The following is an 18,460-nucleotide window of genomic DNA, read 5'->3' on the forward strand; positions in this document are numbered from 1 at the left end:
CTTACTATGTTCTCTTTTATATTTATTCTTTTTCATTCGTTCCTTCACTCCTCTCGCCTTTCCTTTTTAAGAGTGTGTATCTTTACCTCTCTTTGCTAGACTGTTTGTTCCCTTGGTCTAATTTTGAGGTCACTTTTTTTAATATTAGTTACCTTCATAAATCATTTTTAAAAGATTAATAAATAATTAATAGATGCCATACGTGTATATACAGACATAAGTCATACATCTCATGCATGGTTAAAGGATATCAGTAGAAGGTGTTATAAAAACCATCCATAAGCAATCTATTGACCAGTGGACTCAATAACAATTGATTAACCAGTGATTAAAACATTTACTAATTTATTACCCCTTTATAAACTATTTCTTCAAGGAACCCTAATATAAAGTGTGGCCAATTTTAAGTACCACTACTTCTCTTCATCTTTCTACTTCCTTGTTCCCCTCATTTTTCCTGGTGTAATATGTTCTCACTCTCCTTCCCATTACTTCCTTCTCGCTCTCATTTCCTCTTTACTTCCACACTCTCATTCCATCTTACCCTGTCTATCCACCATTCTCATTCTCTCTCACTTTTCCACTCTTTTCTTCTATTGTATCCTCTTACCCCTTTCCCCATTGCACTTGTCTTCCTTTTCTGGAGTCTGGGCATCATTGTATTGGCTCAGTGAACATCTGTGCCCAATGTGAAGCTACATTCAAAAAAACTAACTATGTTAGGATGCATAAGAAATGGGTTGGGGAATAACACCTGAAACATTAGAATGCCTTTATACATTTATATTAAATCAATGGTCTGGCCTTACCTAGAATACTGTGTTCAGTACTAGTCACTCAGTCTCAATAAGATAATGCAGAACCGGAGAGGGTTCAGAGAAGAGCAACAAAAATGATCAAAAGGCTGGAAAAACTCCCATATGAAAAGAGAATGAAAAAAGGATTGGGAATGTTAACCTTAGAAAGGAGGTGAAAAAGAGTGGACATGATAAAAGTATATAAAATAATGAGTAATCTAGAAAGGATAGATTAGGAACTTCTGTTCTCCCTCTCTTCCCTATCTCATAATACAGGAACAGTGGGCATTAAATTGAGTTAAAAGGTGGAAAATTAAAAACCGGTAAAAGAAAATACTTTTTCACACAACACATGACTAATCAGTGGAACTCATTGCCACAGGAACTCATTGAGGCTAAGAATTTAACAAGATTCAAAAAGGGACTGGACATTATATGGCTATCAAGAATATCCAGCATTATAATCAATGGCAACAAATGTTTTGGAAGGAATATTAGACCTTGTGCTTCAGAATGAGACCTACGCTGCAGGATAGATTATTCCTCATCTGATTATTGCAGGGTTCTTCCTCTGAAGCATCTGGTTCTGGCCATTATTGGGACAGGACACTGGACTGAATGGGCTGTGGGTTTGATCCAATATGGTGATTCCTATGTTCTTCTTTATCTGACAGTTTTACACTCTTCCTGCATATGTGCTCTCTCTCTTCCCCTCTTACATACATTTGTTCTGTCTCTGCTTCAGCGAAAGTTCTGACTCCCTCTGTACAGTGTAGCAATGTAGCTGGGGGTAGCACGGGTGATGGCTTGGGCTAGCTGCAAGGTTTGTACCCAGGTAGTCTGGGCAGGTGCGTACTCACATGGCTAGCCCGAGCGGCTACCTGCCCTACCCCCCAGTTACATGGCTATTTTTAGCGTACTAACTCAAGCATACCCTCAGGTCTACACTTAAAAAGCTGCAGTGGCACAGCTGCACTGTAGCGCTTCAGTGAAGATGCTACAACACCGCCGGGAGAGCTTCTTCCATGGGCTTAGTTAATCCACCTCCACAAGAGTCAGTAGCTATGTCGATGAGAGAAGCTCTCCAATTGCCATACAATGGTACCCCCTTTGTCTGCTGGTTTGTTCACTATCTCATGGCTAGATTTCAGGGACTGTCTGGCTGTCCTCAACAGTGGAGAGATTATGGTGGATGTGATGTTTAAGAATTATGGAGTCAGGTTTTTTTTTCTTTTCATGAAGCTATCAAGGTTATGATCAAGAGTGTAGTTTCATCTGCTTTGTGGTGTCCAGTCAGATCTCCACCCTCCTAAGCATCTGCCCAGCCTAGTAAGAGGGACATGTAGTGATGATTTATCATAATGTTTGTTTTGGTAACAAGTTAATCTCAGTCATGCTTCTGATGTAGGTAATGATGCTCTATACCTTCGCAAACACACCAGCTCTTGCAAGTGATTCTGAAGTTCTACCTTGTTCAATTACAATAGTTCTATTATGATTTTTCTTTCATACCCTCTTGAATACTTTCACTCTTCTGCAGATTACTCAGTGGTTAAAAACCTTCAGAAAAATCTATCCAAGTATTTTATATTTGGCATAAACACGATAGAATGCATTAGATAAGTCTCCCTTTAGAAGGAGTACTTTGAATCAACTGTCTTCATGAATTTTTCATTGTTACTTTCTTGGCAGGACTGACTGTGCAGACTGTAAAAACTCATTCAGTCACAGCAGTTGCCTTGCAGTAAATTTATATAACATTCTCAACTCTTGTCTTGGTAGTCTTAATTTCAATTAGATCTCACAGTGGATGTTAGTTAAAGCCCAACTGTTGTTTTACTTTACCATGAGTCTGCAGTTGTCATATATCCATATTGTAACAATCTGTCTTACTAAAAAGTAAATTTTTGGGGGGTATCTCATCCTAAAATATTTGTTTCTCTCTCTCTCTTTCTCTCTAAAGGCGGGGGGAGGGGTAGGAAGACCTCTAAAGCATATCTGCATTTCCTGGAAATTAATATAGCACCTGTTTAAAAAAAAAACTTAAAAAAAAAAAGATAGGAGTGAAATATTTATTGATGAACTTACGATTAGTGTATTGAAGCTGTCACTATAAAATCTAAAATCTCAAAATATTATGTAAGGCAAAATGATTAAATAGAGTAATTATTTACCTACACTGGAACTTGAAAAGACACCTCAAATAATATGTTCCTAAGGCAGTGGTAACTGTGTGGTTAATGAATTATTTACAAGGCTAAGTACACTTTATTTATAAAACAAGTTTGATAGATGGATCCCTCAGTCACTTTTCAATGTATAAAAAACAGCACCATTTTACTCAAAGTCTCTGCTTCCTATGCCTGTTTTGTATTCAGAGTCATTCTGGGCTAGATCTACAAAGGGACTTACACGTTGCAATGCTCAGTGTTGCAACATCTAACTTTTAGGTGCCCTGCCATCCAGTGGAATTCACAGCCCTGAGTTAGGCACCTAGGCGCTCTATACAATGCATGTGAAGTGTTTCGGATTCACACAAGCCAACGTGAAAGGGACTTATCTCTGCTTAAATTTCCCCCCCTGCATGGTGAGAAGAGATTTAAAATTGGGTCTCCCTTCTCTCAGGTGAGTGCTCTAACCACTGGACTTCAGAATCATTCTCACTCTTTCTGGCCCAATGCACATTTAATAATTTATACACAGTGGAACAGCTTCAACAAGAGAGACTGAGAGAGCTCCATATCAGGATAGCCCATCGTTCAGTGCTTAAGGGAGAAGTGGGAAATCAAATCCCTTGTCCCTGTCAGGCCATTTCCCACTCCCCAGGCCTACCAGATCAGGCCTTGCAGGCAAGATAGGCCAAGGAACGCATGAGATGGGCACTTGGGCGCCTAGACAGAGGCAGCTGCATGCATGTTCACTGACAGAAACTTAGGCACCTTGGAGACTTTAATGCTGGAAACTCAGACACCTGAGGATTTTGAGTGCATTTGAGTGCAGGCTTTGAGGATCTCTGTGACTGTGAAAAGTTGGACTTAGATGTCTGAAATGGCAGTTAGGTACCTGAGTCCTTTTGTGGATCTAGTCCCATCTGCCTAGTTAAAATATGCTTTTATATCTTTTTACTTTGTGAGCTGGATCTCCTCCTGGCTCACGCAAGGTCCTGATATTACAGGACTCTGAACGTGAACCCTGAGAAGGTGAGCAGCATCAACTCCAGTGGAAGTCAATGGGAGTGGAGTGCCCTTAGGCCTCACTTAAGCAAAGTGCTTAAGCGCAAGCATAACTTTGCACATATGCAGCTGGGAGGGGGGGGAGGGAGGAGTTGCAGACTTGGAGTAAGAGGAGGTTATCGATTCAAATGAGGGTAGAATTTGGTGTACAGAATCTTGTACTGAGGATGAAGCACGACCTAGAAAGAACCCAAATTGACAGCTGGTGACACAAGTACAGGGCTCTTTGCTAGAAGATCTGATTCTAGGATGGAGTCCTAAAAAAAGTAATTTACTAGGGGGTTGGGAAAAGGACAAAGAATACAATATATTCTTTTAATAAATGTTAACTTCCCATCTTCCCCTCTACTTGGACAATTAACTGGGCTAATTTCTGTTGAGAAGTGAATTTACTATAACACAGTGACTGTTAGCATTATACAAAGTACTTGTTAACATTGAAGTGTTTTTGAGAGAGTTTAAATACATCCTACAATCTGAAAAGCTTATACTGTCTTTCTGTTGTTTGTCAAGATATGAGGTATGTTGTAAATCATTGGGACAGGTTCTGTTTCATTCCATTTGAATTTTATTCTTAATTGTAATTCTTAATCCGTCACTTCAGAAACTTTTAAATATAAGAAAACATCATACCCCAAATCCACAGGAATTTAACTTTGTTTTGTTTAACTTAAATTTTATAATTCTTTTTTATTCCTAAGCGTGCATGGGAGGTGGTTGACTCCAATGACTCTGTATCTCATCATCAAGAGGAGTTACCACCTCCTCCACTGCCTCCTGGATGGGAAGAAAAAGTGGACAATTTGGGCCGTACTTACTATGTCAACCATAACAACAGGACAACTCAGTGGCACCGACCAAGTTTAATGTAAGTATCAGAGTAGTTCAATAAATTGATGGAACATGCAAGATTATGAGTAAGGATGGTTATTCTTTTAAACAACTATTATTATTATGAATTCACAATAGATATCCCAGGCAATAGGCAGAACAAATCTCAAAACAAAAAGCCTAAAAACTTTTATGAAGTATGTTCATATGTTGTTGTTCTTTACAATAACAGATGAGTTGTAAATTTGATGTTAACTGTGATAAATATCGGGGAATATAATTTGGTCTGAGTGTGTGAGTTGTTTGTTTTTTCATAAACTACTCTCCTTAGTTGAGAATTAAAGGCTAAGGTCCTTCACTTGGAAATGAAATTGTACTCCTTTAAAAAGTGGTATTCTCTTTTTTAAAAAACTGTGTTGCAGCTAATGAAACAAACATCTAGACCATTTTACTATTTTAGACAAATCTCGAGTTAATCAAAATTTTTATATGAGGCAATCTCCAAGCACATGCAAAATCTTAAACACTTCAATAGGTGATCATTACCACAGGGACACAGGCTCGGGAAAAAAGGAGAGTTTTTTATATATAATAGTCCCAGTTTGAAACCAGGTGATTCCTTAAACACTCAGGGCCTGATCCAGAATCCTCTGAAGTCAATGGATGTCTTTCCAGTGACTACAGTGGATGATGGATCAAACCCATAGATCCAGGTTCTACAAGGTGTTAAGTGTTTTCCGTATGTTGCTGAATGCCCTCAACTCTTAATTGGCTTTAGTAGATCTTAAGGGTGTACAACAGGATTGAGCACATAGTGAAATACCCTATCCTGCCTTGGGATCACCTAAATCAGGCCCTTGTACTTAAACAGAATTCCACTGACTGCAGATTGTAGACATTAGACCACCTAGAGGGTAATCTAGTTAAGTTAACAAACTAGAGGGTAATCTAATTAAGCCCTCTATCTACATGTTATCTCTGTAAAATAGAATTAATAAACAAGTTTAACTGACAGAATTGGTTTGTAATTAGTTTTTGCTGCTTCAGGATGTTGGTTTACGTCTCCCATCTGGTGAAAAGGGGGATTTTTGTTTTGTTTCTGTTTTTACCTAGACCTTCTCTCAGAATTCAGTTTTTATAAAGGCAGACTGACTTCCGCTTTCATTGAGCCTCACTGACAGAGGGTCAGATTTATGTAATTTGTTAACATATATTTACATAGTAACCATACAACCTAGATCTCTGCTCACCATTTCTCTTTATAATTTGTATGCATATGACATTTCTCATGCAACTCCCATTCACAAGTGTGAGGTATGCTCACGTTGAAGGGCAAAATCTGACACGTACTAGAGTTGGAAGACCCTTGGGGAAATGTACAGAAGGAAACAATGCAGCCAGCCTTAGGGGTGTTCTCTGGCCTGCCAAGTTAGATAATTTACAGTGGCTGTGCTGAAATCGAAGTTCAGGCAGTCACCTCGAAAGCCCAGCTTACTCAGTAGAATGACATCTTGCCTGACACACATTTGTAGAGATCCTGAAGTAAGGAAGAGTCCTTGTAGTTCACCAATCAGTAGGAATTTTCAAACTGTCATATTATTTCTGTAATGTTCAGTTTTCCCCTTATTTATAGATGTCAATTGAAGCTTAGAGACACGGTGGTGAATTTATTAATAGCTGTTGATTAATTCTGATAGTAAATTATAGATTTTTCTTAATGGTGTTACAACATTTGAAGGCAGGGGGACTTATGGTAAGAAGATCTCAGTGTTTTTAATGTCCTGTCAGCTTTTCTTGAACCTCACATATGAATATCTGTAAATGATTTGGCAGTTGTGCTAAATATTGGGGGAATAGAGGGGTCACAAAAGGTATTAGGAGCTATATGGTTATTGGAAAATGCCTCTATACAAAGAGCCATATCTCCTTAGGAGGGTTCAAGAACTCTCCAGTTTTATTCATGTGTGGTCTAGTTATCAAGATACCCATATTAGCTTTGTGCCATTATAGATAAGTTATTTGTGCTTCCGTGTGTATGTGTATTGTGGATAAAATGTGAACAGCAGTACTTTTTTATTCTAACATCATACCCATATAATAGTTAACACAAATTGGTACCAACAAGGCTATTATGGGCATATTGCAGGTTATTGGGAGGTCTATGCTGACTAGTTAGATTATTTATTTGATAAGTGTGTGCTTACAATAGGAACTGTAAAAGAGGAGAGAGAAATCTTCAGCATACCTTTTGAGTTTAAATACAGCTAAAAATATTTCACTATGCTAAGAGATTCTAATATACACCAAAATGTGTAATTTATGTAATCTTCTACTGATGGCAGAGGTCCTTTCATGTTCTTAATTCTACATTTCTTATTGTTACAAAATATGGTAGGCCAGGCATAATTGAGTAGGTAAGATCTGTACTGAAATCAAATATTAGTCAAACACCTGGATTTATTCTGCTGTTTGACGTAACTACTCTTCTTCCACAATGGGATAATTGTTACAGTAACATCTTTTGAATATTAATTTATATTTATTATCATAATTATGTAAATCTATGTTGTCTACACTTCTTAAAACGCTACTGTTTGTTCTAGGTTTCCTCTTCGTTAGAGATTTGGATACTAATATTTTTATGCAGACAGTGATTTCTAATTAGATTATATATTTATTAACAATAACAGTTGTAATAATTAACATATTGTGCCTTTTTATTCTGTACGTTTTGAATCACTTTTAAAACCAACTGATATAATGGAATTTGGGATGTTATATGCTGAATGATGGGGCTTGTCTTATGACTGTGGACTTGTCAAACAAACATGATTTCATTTTTTGAGCACAAGTTCGGTTGATAAAGATAACTGGGTAGATGTAATATATTGAAACTTTGTAAGGTATTTGACTTAGTACTGCACAAAAACCTGATTTAAAAAAAATAACACAATACAATATCAGTAAAGAATGCGTTAAATGGATTAAGAACTGGCTAACTGACAGATCTCAAAAAATAGTTGTCAATGGGGAATCATCCTCATCAAATGGGGGTGTTTCTAGTGGGGTTCCGTAGGGCTCAGTACTAGGCCTAATGCTATCCAACATTTTCATTAATGATCTGGAAGTAAATGTAAAATCACTGCTGATAAAATTTGCGCATGACACAGGTTGGCAGAGTGGTGCATAATGACAAGGGCAGGGCAGTCATATAGAGCAATTTGGATCATTTGGTAAGCTAAGCCTGTTCAAACAAAATGAATTTTAATACAGCCAGATGCAAAGTCATACATGTAGAAGCAAGGAATACAGACCATTCCTACAGAATGGTGAGGGGGGCAATGGGTGGGGGGCTGTATCCTGGAAAGCAATGACTCTGAAAAGGATTTAGTGGACAAACAACTGATCAGAAGCACCCCGTGTGATGCTATGGCAAAAAGGGCTAATGTGATCCTGGGATGTACAAGTAGGGGAATTAGAAGTAGGGAGGTAATTTTACCTTTGTATGCGTCATTGATGAGACCAGAACTGGTACCAGTTCTGGTGTGCATGTTTTAAAAAGGACACAATGGTGAGAATACAGAAAAGAGCCATAAAAAGGATTGGAGGGCTGGAGAAAATGCCTGAGAGTGAGACTTAAAGAGCCCAATTTGTTTAGCTTATCAAGAAGGTTGGGGAGAAAATACTGGGTCTGAGAGTGCTCTTTAATCTAGCGGAGAAAGGCAGATAATAAGAATGAAGGGCTAGTAGCGGAAGGAAGGAAAACAAATTTAAATTAGAAATTTAGGCACAAATTTTTATAATGAGTGGTTAATTGGTGCAACACACTACCAAGGGAAGTGGTAGATTCTTCATCTTTTGATAGGCTTCCAGTCTTGATGTGAAGCTTTCTGGAAGCTGTGCTTTAGAATGGTCCCTTCTGGCCTTAAGCTCTTGAATCTGTGAAACAGAAGTAGGAAACCTAGTGGCTCATGTGATTGCTAGTAGGCTGTGTATCATCTCACTTGTAGGTCAGTGTTTCAAATATAGCCTACTCGGGTAATGAGGAAATGTGGTGATGAGTGTTCTAGGGTCTGGGTTTGTAGTGTGTGGCCTGTGAATTGCTTGTGCCCCTTGAGGCTGTAAATTCTAGCTGTTGAAAGTGATGGTTATGAAGAAACTTTTTTTCTTAACAGGATTGCCTTTGAAGGCTACAGTTTCAAGCCTCAGGGGTCATAAGTGCAACTCCCCATTACTCCCAACATGCTCCATGCATCAGGGGAGTAAGTGTGTAGGGTGAAGGGGAGAGAGGTGTAGGAACTGGCAGTTGTGAGCCTGTGCCTGCTTGGGATTCCCTCATGCCAGGGGGATCCCCAAAAGGGGAATTACAGGTGGCTTTCACTCCCAACCACTTGCATTTCCCGTTGGTGATTCCCCACGAGGGAATCTCTAGCAGGCACAGAGCCAAAATATGTTTCCTTTGTCTCCCTCTCCATAGTCCTGGTGCAGAGAGCATGTTGGGGGTGGGGAGAAATTGCTGGAGCACAATGTGATTAAATTACTTAATTTTTACTTTGTGCAAAGGGGGCAGAGCAAAGCAAGAAATCTACCCCAAAGTATTGATTGTGGCTCCTTGAACTTCCTGAAATAACACATTCAGTGTGGGGGAAAGTGCAGCCAGAACCACTATAAAAGGTTCTGGAGAAGCCAGAAGAGGGGCTGCAGCCTGGCATACTCTATGTAGATGTGCACCAGGGTCTCCCTTTTGTTGCAAAAAGAACAGGTGTCAGAATTATTGGAACTGTATCAGATGCATGCTCATGGCTCCATAGAACTGCTGCCTGCTAATATTCCCAGCAGGCCATGGAACCAGAGTGGAATTCAGACTGGCCCACAGTAAGTGGTAGCAGGTCCCACCACTTGGTGTTGGGGCAGGACACAAAGGCAAGGAAGTGGATGGTAGGAAACACAAGGGTGTACAGATGTTCTTGGCACACAGTTTGGGGACGGACTGGATAGATGGCAATGAGCCTGCTCAAGTTGTGTGCTGGGGATGCCTGGGGCAGAGGGTGATGAAAAACTCCAGAAGGCCAGGAGTGAGGGGTGGGCGGGGAAGACTGACCTGCAGGACTCGCTTGTTATAAGCGACAGAAGTGGGTGGTCAAGGCTGCCGTCGTCTCCTGCAGCACCTGATGGGTGATATGCAGGTGAGCAGCCCCATGCACTGGTCGAGTGCCACAGGGTCCACCCAGTCCCTCCAATCATAGTCCAGGAGGTCTCCAATTCTGGTGGCCCTATAGATCTGGTTGCTGAAACCAGCTTCCAGGTCCTGGGGAGGTAGTGGTAAAAAGATCAATAGCTCAGTGAGGTCTCGGAGGAGACGACATGGGTGGAGATAAGAGCTGCCAGTTGTATTGGAGCCCTGAGAGGTGGTGGAGGAAGATGTGCACTAGCATGTTCTATGCCAGACTACCTGCACCATAAAAGAATCTCTGCCGGGCTGAAGGCGGATGGCATGTACCTGGCTGCAGGTATAGACCAGACCCTGTCCGCCCCTCCAGGAGAAGGCCCAGGACACCTGCAGAGACCCAGTACAGTGCCAGCTAGAAGAACTCTAAGGCCTGGTCTATATTGGGGGGCGGGACCAATCTAAGATACACAACTTCAGCTATGAGAATAGCATAGCTGAAGTCGACGCATCTTAGATCGACTTACTTCACGTCCTCGCGGCGCGGGATCGACGGCTGCCACTCCCCCATCGACTCCGCTTCCGCCTCTCGCCTGATGGATTTCCGGAGTCAACAGGGAGCGTGTTCAGGGATCGATTTATCGCATCTAGACGAGACATGATACATCGATCCCCGATACATCGATCACTACCGATCCGGCGAGTAGTGTAAACATACCCTAGGATTGTCTTTTGGAGGCTGGCCAGGATTCCTAGGGGTGGGTGCTTGGTGTTGAACTGGTGCCAGAGCATGGGCAGGACTAGTTGGTTTATCACGAGCACCTACAATGGTAGGGTAGTGTATTGAAGTGTGGGCTGTTCTACCTGTTTTATATATAAAGGATCTCAGAATCTAATGTTGTCAGAGAAACTGCAATGAGTACTAAAATCTGTAATTCTGTTTTTTAATTTAAACAGAAGTTTTGTGAGTGACTTCAGGTTTTATTTGCTTTGGACTATGGGTTGATCTGTTTGAATATATTTTGACAGAGTTATATATAAGAATTAATCTTACGGTGCCTTTTTAATTAGATGGACAGAACATCTTGAATTACAATGTGTTAATTTAGCATTAATAGTTTTGCTGTTCTCCCCTCTATCCTTGCTCGTTTCCACAATGTCCAGTGACGTTGCATCTGATTCAGACAACAACATCAGACAGATAAACCAAGAGGCAGCCCATAGACGGTTTCGTTCTCGGAGACACATTAGTGAGGATTTGGAGCCTGAGCCTTCGGAGAGTGGAGATGCATCTGAAGTACGTACAGGTTTTGAAATCATTTCCTCGGCAATAAGAAACTGTTCTATGGTGTTACAAGAGTCCCTATAACTAAGTTAAATTCCTCCAAACATATTCCTTTTAATTGTAAGTTAATACACAATATGTACAGTAATGTTTTCACACAATTTTTGAGGTAGCTGCCTGAGCCAAATTCTGGTGATAGTTAGGTGGAATGAAACTGAATGAGGTGCTGTTTCCAAAGCCATGCAAATTCACGTGTCTAACTTGCCGTAATCTTTTTCCTTTTGTCAGCCCTGGGAAACCATTTCAGAGGAAGCGAGTATAAGTGGAGATTCCTTAAGCCTGTCATTGCCACCACCCCCGGCTTCTCCAGTCTCTCGGACCAGTCCTCAGGAGCTGTCTGACGAATTGAACAGAAGACTTCAGGTCACTCCTGATTCCAATGGGGAACAATTTGCTTCTTTGATTGTAAGCAGTGTGCTCACCATATATATTACTGAACTAACCTTGGTTACTTTAAGTCTGATATGGTCTGAATTATCCATTTGTGTAGGTAGTAGTTGGAAGGTATTATGAATCAAGTATTATTTTACACTTGAGGGCTGGGATTCTCGTTTTAATAACCTCAATCTTGTCCTATAATTTGATATTTGAGGTTCAACAACAGCAAGAATTATTAAATATGCATGTATCTTCTAAAGAGTTGTAGACAGTGGATAAAATCATGTTTCCATTGAAGTTAATGGAAGTTTTTCCATTGACTTCATTGGAGCCAGAATTTCATCCAGTGTCTTTAAAAACAAACCTGGCTTATAGTATGGTTGTTTTTTTTTAAATATCATCTTTTGATTATTTTTTATTTTGATTCAGGGGAGGGATAGCTTAGCGGTTTGAGCATCAGCCTGCTAAACCCAGGGTTGTGAGTTCAGTCCTTCCTTGAAGGAACCACTTAGGGATCTGGGGCAAAATCATTACTTGGTCCTGCTAGTGAAGGCAGGGGGCTGGACTCTATGACCTTTCAGGGTCCCTTCCAGTTCTACAAGATAGGTATATCTCCATATTAAAATTTAAAAAAATTATTAAAACAGAATATTTTAAAATCCTATTTGCTTTTTGCAGTTCAGTTAGAAATAAACTTGTCAGTTTTGCTGTCTGATTGTCAAGTACTGGCAAAATTTTGCTATGTTGAGATGAATTGCATACCACTGTGGAATGTTTGTTTGGATGTCAGTGTGGTGGTTTTGTGTGGATGTGTGTATTAGAATTTTAAAATAGTAAAATATTAGATTTATTATGGATTTTGTAATTTGTTTCACTGAGATGAATTTTTTTTAATCCTGCTAGTGGAAATTATTTTAGCTTTAGAGCACTGTTACAGTAATGGTCATCTTACAAATAAAAGATATTGCTTCTGTGTATGTTTGTAATATATTTTAAAACAAGTGCTAGTCTCTTAAATTGGAACTTGGCAAAGGCCTCACAATTTGAACTGGATCATATTAAAAGGCTTAAACAAGATATAATTGGAGCTGTTTATCTGTGGTAAATATGAAATTTCAAGGTTTTGTAAGATTTGTATATGTTCGCCCTCCTTAGTAAGATGAAAAGTTACAGTTTGTATTTGTAATATCTTATAATCAAGGCAAATTGATGATCATGATCATATCATGGAGGACGAGTAATATGATTGCAAGTTTGGGAATGTTTCATGTCTCTGATAAAATAAACAATGGTAAATATTGAATCAAACATAGGAAACTGAATATATTGTCGTCTCAGGACATCTTATTGTCGTTCGGGAGATAAGAAACCTAAATTGAGATACGTTCTGGTTAAGTGTTACTTTACAAAATTAAGTAGATGTAAATTCTGCTCAGAGTCTGCTTGAATAGATGATCTGAATGTCAGCTGCGGGCTAGTTTAGCAGACTCTGTAGCCCCCAGTCCTGCAATCAGAACCACATGGTAGAGCCTGGTGCCTTTGTAGATACCCACTGATTTCATTGGAACTCCATGCTGGGAACAGGAGACTAGCCACATGGAACCAATAGCTTTGGCTGAAAAAATTGTCTAAATTAAGGTACATCAATAAGAATTCTTTCCCCACGCATAGTGTATGTGGCAGCAAAATGAGATTTTCTTTTTAAAAAATTGATTTTCACTTTGTGTTTACTCTTAATACAATTTTTGATCTAACAAGTTTGAATCTTTTGAGGAAAGACTGGAGGTTCTGAGATGCACCTTATTTAACTTACTTTTTACTTACTCTTGCATCCGACGAAGTGGGCATTCACCCACGAAAGCTCATGCTGCAAAACGTCTGTTAGTCTATAAGGTGCCACAGGATTCTTTGCTGCTTTTACAGAACCAGACTAACACGGCTACCTCTCTGATACTTACTTTATGTTGTTATTTATTTGTATTCCTGTAGCACCTGGGAGTATCAGTCTGAATCATTCTTTAAACAGGCCAGATAGTTTGTATATCTGTAGTTCACAGTTATTCCATTATTCGTATATTGTGTGCCAGTTGTCCTCTGCATAGAATGTCTGAGATAGGAATTGTGCAAATAAACAGTCTAAAAATACCCAAGATCTATTTCTATGCATGGAACCTGCAATCTCATTCAGACGATATAGAAAAGCAATGCAATAAAGTATCCAGAAAGCAGCTGACACACAAACAGTGTCAGCTAAATTAATAGGCTTCTTCTTTGCACTAATTCAGTTAAGAGGGAGTGTTGCTGATGCTAGAAAGAGAGAATAAGGTTCCAGGTGAGAGGTTGTTTTGAAGCTGATTGATTTTCTTTCCATCTTATGGAATTCTCATGAGTAATAGAAAAATCATTGACACTAGGCCTAATGCCTTGAATCTAAAGTCCAGATGCTAGCATGTGAAGCTAGTACACTATATGGGGATATTATAAAGTGAATGTGTTTTTTAACAGGGAGGCAGTATTATCCTGGGAACCCACCTTGTTAGCAGGTGTTGAGCCTGCCAGGTGTTGCTGAGCCCTGGTCCGTTGTTGCAGGTGAACCTTTAACCCTACCCTAGGTATAAGGGAGATTGGAGTGGCTGTCTGCACAGAGGGAGGGGATCTGGGAAGAACAGTCTTTGAGAAGGAACCTTAGTTGCTGCCAAATCTGAGAAGGCTTAGGGCCGTATTTTGTTTATAAAGCCAATTTCCATGGAAGTAGCCTGTGTTTTGAAGTAGAAAGGGAGAGCCACCTGTTCAGGCTTACATGTCAGTATAAAAAATTGAGTGGGACCAGCATTAGTATTTTTAAAGATCAAGCAGGGTGATTCTCAGGGGATCATCAACAAACTAGTCCCTTTCCCCCCTCACAATATGAGACCCATTTTAAATAAAAAGGGGATGGGAATGTGCAACCTTTGAACCGTCACTTTCACTGCTGCACTGTAGCCCAAATCCTTGTGTTGAGGTCCATGCATGCAAAGGGTAATTCTCTAAGTAGCTGTGTCTAGAACTGCGGTCCATGCATGCAAAGGGTAATTCTCTAAGTAGCTGTGTCTAGAACTGTTATGTCTCCATATGGTGCAGTTTTTTGTAATCCTGACCTATGTCACGTAACTGGAGCCGGGAAATACAATTCAGTCGTTTACCAGTATTACTTTGTGTCACATTTAGTGTGGAGAATTCTCGCAGTTATATCATGAGTAAGACCCTACTTCAGTTGCGGGATGGTTGTCAAATAATTTTGTCTGAGTTGTGGGCAAGACATGGAAAATCATGGAAAAGTAATAATGGATCTTTTGTTAATTGTGGTTATTTGGAAAAGCCAGAGAGTCCTATTTGATTAAGAAAAAATTTCTGGAATAGTATAAACAGTCAAATATTATGTTATGCCTGCTAATTTTTTTGATATCAGATGTTTTGTTGCAACTATATTAGTCAATAATGTGCATGGCTGACAGCCCACGTCCTAGCTGCTATCAGATTGGATAAATGAGGTTCTACTGTACTAATAGGGAAAAAAGTGTTTGTTGCAAACTCAAAACGTATGCAAAATTGTGTGTGAAAATAGCATCCAAAGTAAGCTAATTAAAATCAAAATTGCGGTGGAAGTCTAATATTGCAAGAGCTGCAATTTCCTCAATATTGCAAATTAAGTAGGGCCTTTATCATGAGTCTTATGATATTGGGTGTTTTTGTTAAAGCCTTAGTTCCCTTTGCAGAAATGGGAACCAGTGTCTAGTATTATGTAAAGAGACATTTAATTGCTATGATTGTCAAAATAGTTTTTTTTATGAAGTCAGTAATCTTCGTATCCACCTGGAAAGCTGGGTAATCCATCTGATTCTCAATCTAGTAAACTCAGATTTTTATCTTCAAAAAATATAGGTAAGAGACAGCGTTTTCCCCCAGCATAAGAGTTAGGCATGCTACATATTGCATTCTTGAGGCTTCTCTTCATTTGTGGTTCAGAAATCCTGTGGGATGGAGGACTTCTAAGATCACAGATGCTCTCTTACCCTTTGACCACCATTAAGAACTTTGTGGTGGTGATCTTGGTCTTCAGTGAGTTCATACTCTGTTCCCCATCAGTCTTTTACCCACTATGATAGTGAAGTGTGCTGCTAGGCTGTTTTCTTGATAGGGAATACGAATGTCTTAATAAAGAAACCAATTATTTAAGGCAGGAAAAAGCTTGCACTGCCATGCAAAGCTCAAGTGGTAGGTACCTGTCTGCAGACAAGAGTGTCTCTGTTTCCACCAAATCCAGTAGCAGCTGATGATAAACATATATAGGAAAACCTGAGCAGCACACACAGACAACTAAAGCACATGCCTAAGAGTTAGTAAATGTCTCTTTATTATACCACCTGTAATGTTTATTATGACTACCGATACTGTTGTGATGAGTACAATATAAATACCTATACAGAATGACAGAAGGCTAAGAGTAATATCTATTCTAATCCTCCTAATGAATTGGTCAACTTCTGTGTTAAAATTCTGAGTTGATATCAATTACATATTACTATTAACTGCACTTTCATCACAGACTTATGTCTGCACAGCAGTGGAAGATGTCATTTGCAACCCGGGTAGACATGCCCACGCTTGCTTTTATCTAGCTACTGTGCTAAAAATAGCAGTAAAAAGGCATTGGCACAGGCTTCAATATAGGCTGAACAAGCTCACCCAGGACCCTGGGTATGTACTTTCTGCTATTTCTAGCGTTCTAGCTGGATTAAAGCTAGCACAGGTATGTCTATGCAGGTGGCAAATTATCACTTCCATTGCAGTGTGGACACAGTCGCAGCCTGTATACAATGAATTCACATTTTACACCTGCAGGTGTTCTTACTATTTTAAGGTAGGAATTGATTCTTGGGAGTATGTTTGATAATGTATTCATCCTACCAACCCATGACCAGGGCATTGGGTTCCAGCAAAGACCCACCATAGCCACTATTCCAGCATAGGTTCTGGAACAGAGCTTTCAGCCCTCAGTGCACAGGGTAATGGGGGTGTTGGATGCACTTAATCACTCCTGTGTGAGAGCAGCACCCTTCCCTGCCCCTATGTGGGTGATAAACGCAGTGTTTATTTGGCTCAGGGAATCTTGTGTAGACTCTTCACGTGGAGTGAATTCTACCCTATAGGTTAGTGAGGGGCTGCATCGGAGCCCCAGAGAGTCAAGCAAAGGTTCATATTTTTCTTTTTACTGCCCAGTCCCATCGTATATTCCCTGAGCTCTCTCCTCTGAAGCTATATAGACACAGAAGCACCATGGGACTTTCAGTCAGCATTTCATTTGGGGTCAGCCTTCCCAACTTGCTGCCCACTTACAGGACTGTTTAATCTGCTGTGTATTTTCCCAGAGAAGTTGCCAACTAGCCAGCCCTCCTCCCTTGAAGTCTGTCCGTAAGACACCCATGTCTCGACTGTTAAATAACAGGGCGAGATGTGTGGCCCACTTCTACCTGTTCCCGGTTAGTCCAAAACAGGCCCAGGGTGAAATGCTGAGAATTTGAGAGAATGGTTTTGGATTGTGACACAAGATTATGTAGAAATATAAAGGAGATGGAGATTGCAGGGCAAGCATGGTTTATTTTGGACTCAGAGCAATATTGAAAAATAGAAATGAATTTGATAAAATGAAAATCCACATGTGTTTAATGCATTACAATTTAGGTAGTTTCTCCTTTCTTTCAGCAGAGAGATCCTTCTTCAAGATTGAGATCTTGCAGTGTAACAGATGCAGTTGCTGAACAGTCTCACTTATCACTGGTAAACCAAAGCTCATTTTTATTTCTTCTGTGCTTTGTTTTAAATATTCTTTGGTTCTGAGTGGAACCTTTTCCTGTTGCAATGGCTTCAGAATATTTATACATAGGTGGTAGGAATATGACTGTACCAATCGGTAACTGATTCCAAATTAAGATCATGTTGCATAGGTCAACAAACGAACGTGGTTATACTTGTTTTACAAAAGATTAAGTCAAGATGATTAAAGACAGTGGATGAAATTGTGGCCTCACTGAAGTAGATCAAAGTTTTACCATTGACATTGCTTTGAGCCCAGGCATCTAGTTCTGTCCTCATTTTTATCTCTGCAATCTGGAGTTGTGTGTCACTGAGGGAATTTGGACCAGTGATATTTTTTTGAAAATCAAATACACACATTTTGAAATAGACTTATGCCTGGGCTTACAGGTAGCTATCTAATTAGAATTGGGCAAAATTGGTGAGATTTTTCATTAAATTTGAGAGGTAGGCAGGGGGTTGGGTTGGATTTTTTTAGGGGGTGAATAGGGGTTGTTATACTTGAAAATTCATGGACTGTTTTGTGCATGGGTTTTTGTTTTTGTGTGTCAGTATTATTTAAAGCCATTCAAAATTTGCACAGAAGTGTTACCACAACCTTTTCTGGCCTGTGAAGAAACGTAACACAAAGAAGAAATAGGCGCACACCCATAGAGGTGGTGGGAGCAGTGAGGAAATCAACACTTTTTGCAAATGTGAAAAAATTTGCAGCATGTTGCAAGTCAGTGGAAAACTTTGCCAATTTAAATAAAAAGAAATTGACTAGTCTTTCACTCAGCTTTAACAATCCCCTTTATGAAGGGCCATGTAAAACCAAAATCTAACAGTCATAATAATTTTCTGACCAATATGATAT

The 18,460-nt window shown here is 39.7% G+C and overlaps 1 protein-coding gene across 14 annotated transcripts in view; it reads left to right on the top strand.

The window, feature by feature from the left end:
* The window catches only part of NEDD4L (NEDD4 like E3 ubiquitin protein ligase), a 425,802-nt gene that overhangs the window by 349,897 nt on the left and 57,445 nt on the right, over positions 1 to 18,460 (top strand). For all 14 annotated transcript variants that reach the window (XM_039544808.1, XM_039544801.1, XM_039544805.1 and 11 more), the window contains 4 exons: positions 4,732 to 4,898; positions 11,193 to 11,325; positions 11,602 to 11,778; positions 17,494 to 17,568. In XM_039544808.1, the coding sequence (XP_039400742.1) occupies positions 4,732 to 4,898; positions 11,193 to 11,325; positions 11,602 to 11,778; positions 17,494 to 17,568 (552 nt within the window). The remainder of the gene's footprint in view (positions 1 to 4,731; positions 4,899 to 11,192; positions 11,326 to 11,601; positions 11,779 to 17,493; positions 17,569 to 18,460) is intronic.

The sequence above is a fragment of the Mauremys reevesii genome, linkage group 6, assembly GCF_016161935.1.
Source record: "Mauremys reevesii isolate NIE-2019 linkage group 6, ASM1616193v1, whole genome shotgun sequence".
NCBI classification, from domain to species: Eukaryota; Metazoa; Chordata; order Testudines; family Geoemydidae; genus Mauremys; species Mauremys reevesii.